This window comes from Quercus robur, chromosome 8 (assembly GCF_932294415.1).
Source record: "Quercus robur chromosome 8, dhQueRobu3.1, whole genome shotgun sequence".
NCBI lineage: Eukaryota > Viridiplantae > Streptophyta > Magnoliopsida > Fagales > Fagaceae > Quercus > Quercus robur.
Genome location: NC_065541.1, coordinates 39,996,239 through 39,999,409, shown reverse-complemented (window position 1 = coordinate 39,999,409; position 3,171 = coordinate 39,996,239). Strand labels below are relative to the sequence as shown.

Sequence of the window (3,171 nt, the reverse complement as noted above, 5' to 3'; positions counted from 1 at the left end):
GAGCAAAAAAAACACCCACATCGGTGGGTGTAAAATTGTGCATTTATGCACAATTGCTACAGTAACATTGCTCTCCAAAAGGTATAGAAATTCACACATTTGCATGCCGCAGCACACACAAGCACAAATAAAACATAAAGGGGCAGGTTGAGAAGCAGGTAAGGATTTCATTTTACCTAGTTTTCCAGAGGGTTTTAACACAATTCAGGTTGTAAAAAGGAGTCATTGCAAAAGTAATGATACCATCGCCTTTTCCAGAAAATGAAAATCATTTTTCTAATTAATAAGGGAACGAGAGATAAGAAGATTCATATGGATTCATTTTAACTCATATGCAATAAAGAAAAAGAGGCAGGGGGGGTCAATAACAACAACAGAAAACAAGAAATCAATTTACAATAACAAAATTGAATGATTCAGTTTGATGTAGTTTGAGATGCGTGTAATTGGATCATATGTGTCTTGTCCTCCCACTAATGCCATAACAAGATCTTACCGATTGATCTAATAGTAGAACCTATGCAATATTATCTCAAGGGTCCACTAAACCATTCAGGTAAAAAGAGAGATTAATCCCACCTTCTCATAATGCCCAAAGATGAACATTCAACTGTGGCTCTCCCTGCAGATAGCTAGTGTGAGGTCTGCAATTGCATTGCATCCATGGTTATTAAGATTTATGCTTCACGTCTGTATCTTTTGGGAGGGATAATGCAAGGACAATTCCAACTGTTTGACCAACTCTGTTCATCAGCCTCAAATGTGCAATTTAAATCCCCATTTTTCTTCTCATCACACAATATTCTCCACACTAGTACTACTTTTTCCAGGAACAACAAAACTACCCATGTCAAGATGAGAACCAAAGTTTCTATTACTTTCAATCCAGCTCCTACCTGGCATCTTTTTAACCCCTCTATTTTCCATCAACCTCCTAATTTCCAAGGCATCATTCCATCGTCCAACTGCTCTATAAACATTAGCCAAAAGAACATAACTCAAGTGGTAGTCAGGTTCCAATTCCATCATCTTCTTAGCAATTCGCTCTGCAGTAATTGAGTTTGTACAGGTGGTGCAAGCACCAAGAAGAACTGCCCATAGAGATGAATCACTTTTACAATCTGCATTTTCTATCAAATTTTCAGCTTCTTCAAGTAGCCCAGCACGGCCTAGAAGATCAACCATGCAGTTATAATGCTCTGTTCCAGCTTTAATTCCATAGTCCTTTGTCATTGAGATAAAGTATTTTCGTCCTTGATCAACCAAGCCTGTATGACTACAAGCAAAAAGAACCCCGATAAAAGTAATATAATCAGGCTTTATCCCCTCCTTAATCATCTCATCAAATATTCCAAGAGCTTCTTCACCTTTTCCGTTTTGAGCAAACCCGCAAATCATTGAGTTCCAAGTTATCAAATTTCTAACTTGCATTTGCATGAAAATTGTATAAGCAAAACTAACACAACCACATTTTGCATAAAGACAAACTAAAGCTGATTCTACAATTACATCCCTCCAACCACCCCTTTTCACATACTGGCAATGAACTTCTTTCCCTTGTCTTACTGCTGCCAAACCTGCACATGCACGAAGAACAGTTCCAAAACAGTACAGATCAGCCTCCTCCATTTCTCTAAAGAGTTCAATAACAGATTCAAAGTCTCCATTTTGACAGTATACTCCAAGCAATGCAGACCAAGAAACTGAATTCCTTCTGGGCATCCTATCAAAAACACGCCGAGATTCATCTACCGACCCACATTTTCCATACATATCTAAAAGGCTGCTCTCAACAACCACATTTCCACGAAGTCCAGAAGTAACAACCTTAGCATGCACTTCTTTACCTTGCTTCAACCTACCTAAATTACCACAAGCAGCCAACACTGTCCCCAATGTAAATTCATCTGGGATCAACCCATGATTTCTTTGCATCACATAAAAGAATCCCAAAGCTTCCTCAAACAAATCATTCCTTGTGAATGCTGAAATGACCGATGTCCAACAAATAGCATCCGGTTGAGGCAACTCATCAAACAACTGGCGTGCATCCCCGGACTCATAATTCCTCCCATACATGTCAATCAAAGCACTAGAAATAACATGATTCGAATTGAACCCATGTCTCATAACCACCCCATGAAAGCACCAACCTAGCCTTAAATCCCCAAGCTCCGAACACGCCTTGATCACCGCAGATAAAGTGAACCCATTTGGCTCAATCCCAAATGCCAACATTTCCCAAAACAACTCAAGAGAATTCCTAGGCTTCCCCGATCGAACATACCCCGAAATCATCGAGGTCCAAGATATCACGTCCTTAATAAAAAGACCATCAAACACTCTCCGGGTCTCCGAAAAATCACGACCCAATTTAAAATAAAGAGAAAGTAAGCTATTCCCGACGAAACGGTCAGTCTCAAGACCGGACTTAACAACATGGGCATGGATTTGAAGGCCATGATTGAAAGAAACGACTTTGATACAAGTTTGCAAGAGTGCAGCATATACAATAGGTTTGACGGCAATATCGGCGAAAATAGTGGAGTTTAGGAGTCGAAGCGCATCGGAGAGTGAGCCGAGCTTGCAGAGAGAGAGGATTTGGGATTGTTTGGTAGATGGGGTTTTGGGATTTTGGAGATTGAGGGTGAGAGAGCTGCAGTGGCGCTTGAAGAAGAAGAAGAGGAAGAGCTTCATCAAAATATCACTCTTGAGAAGTGAGAAGAGTAGAGTGAGGAAAACTGAAGGAACTGTTTTTTGAACATTTAACGTTGGGGAAGTTGGTGGTTGAAGTTGCCCGCCTTATTTCAAAAACATATCGCATTTGATTTTCGACAAATTGGGCCAATTCTACTCCTCTAGATGGCTTGTCCACGAGTTTGATTGACCCACTTTTGATTTCTCTCTCCGTTTTTTTTTTTAAATTTTTTTGAGAAGAATTTGGTTTGATTTCTCTCTTATGTTATATACTTGGGGTAAACGTGGGAGTTCATGAGAAAGCTTGCCAGTAATCCATATTTATATTTATATATTACTAAAAGCTAGCATTTAATGTTTCTATGCCTATATTGAGTTACGTTAGGAGCTATGTCATTCTCATCATTTTTCCTAAATTTATCCTACAATTTTAAAATACTAATTGTGGGGGCCGGTCGGTCACTAAAGTTATTA

General features: G+C 39.4%; 1 protein-coding gene across 1 annotated transcript; it reads right to left on the bottom strand.

Moving 5' to 3' along the window:
- Window positions 1–297: 297 nt before the first annotated feature.
- On the bottom strand, window positions 298–2,910 carry LOC126695477 (pentatricopeptide repeat-containing protein At1g03540). Its single transcript, XM_050392232.1, has one exon. It carries the CDS (start codon window positions 2,695–2,697, stop codon window positions 793–795), a length of 1,905 nt encoding a protein of 634 aa, XP_050248189.1. The 5' UTR covers window positions 2,698–2,910; the 3' UTR covers window positions 298–792.
- Window positions 2,911–3,171: the final 261 nt, after the last annotated feature.

What these genes read in the sequence shown, in the direction of transcription:
- LOC126695477 (XM_050392232.1), bottom strand. Translation starts at nt 2,697, where the DNA reads ATGAAGCTCTTCCTCTTCTTCTTCTTCAAGCGCCACTGCAGCTCTCTC.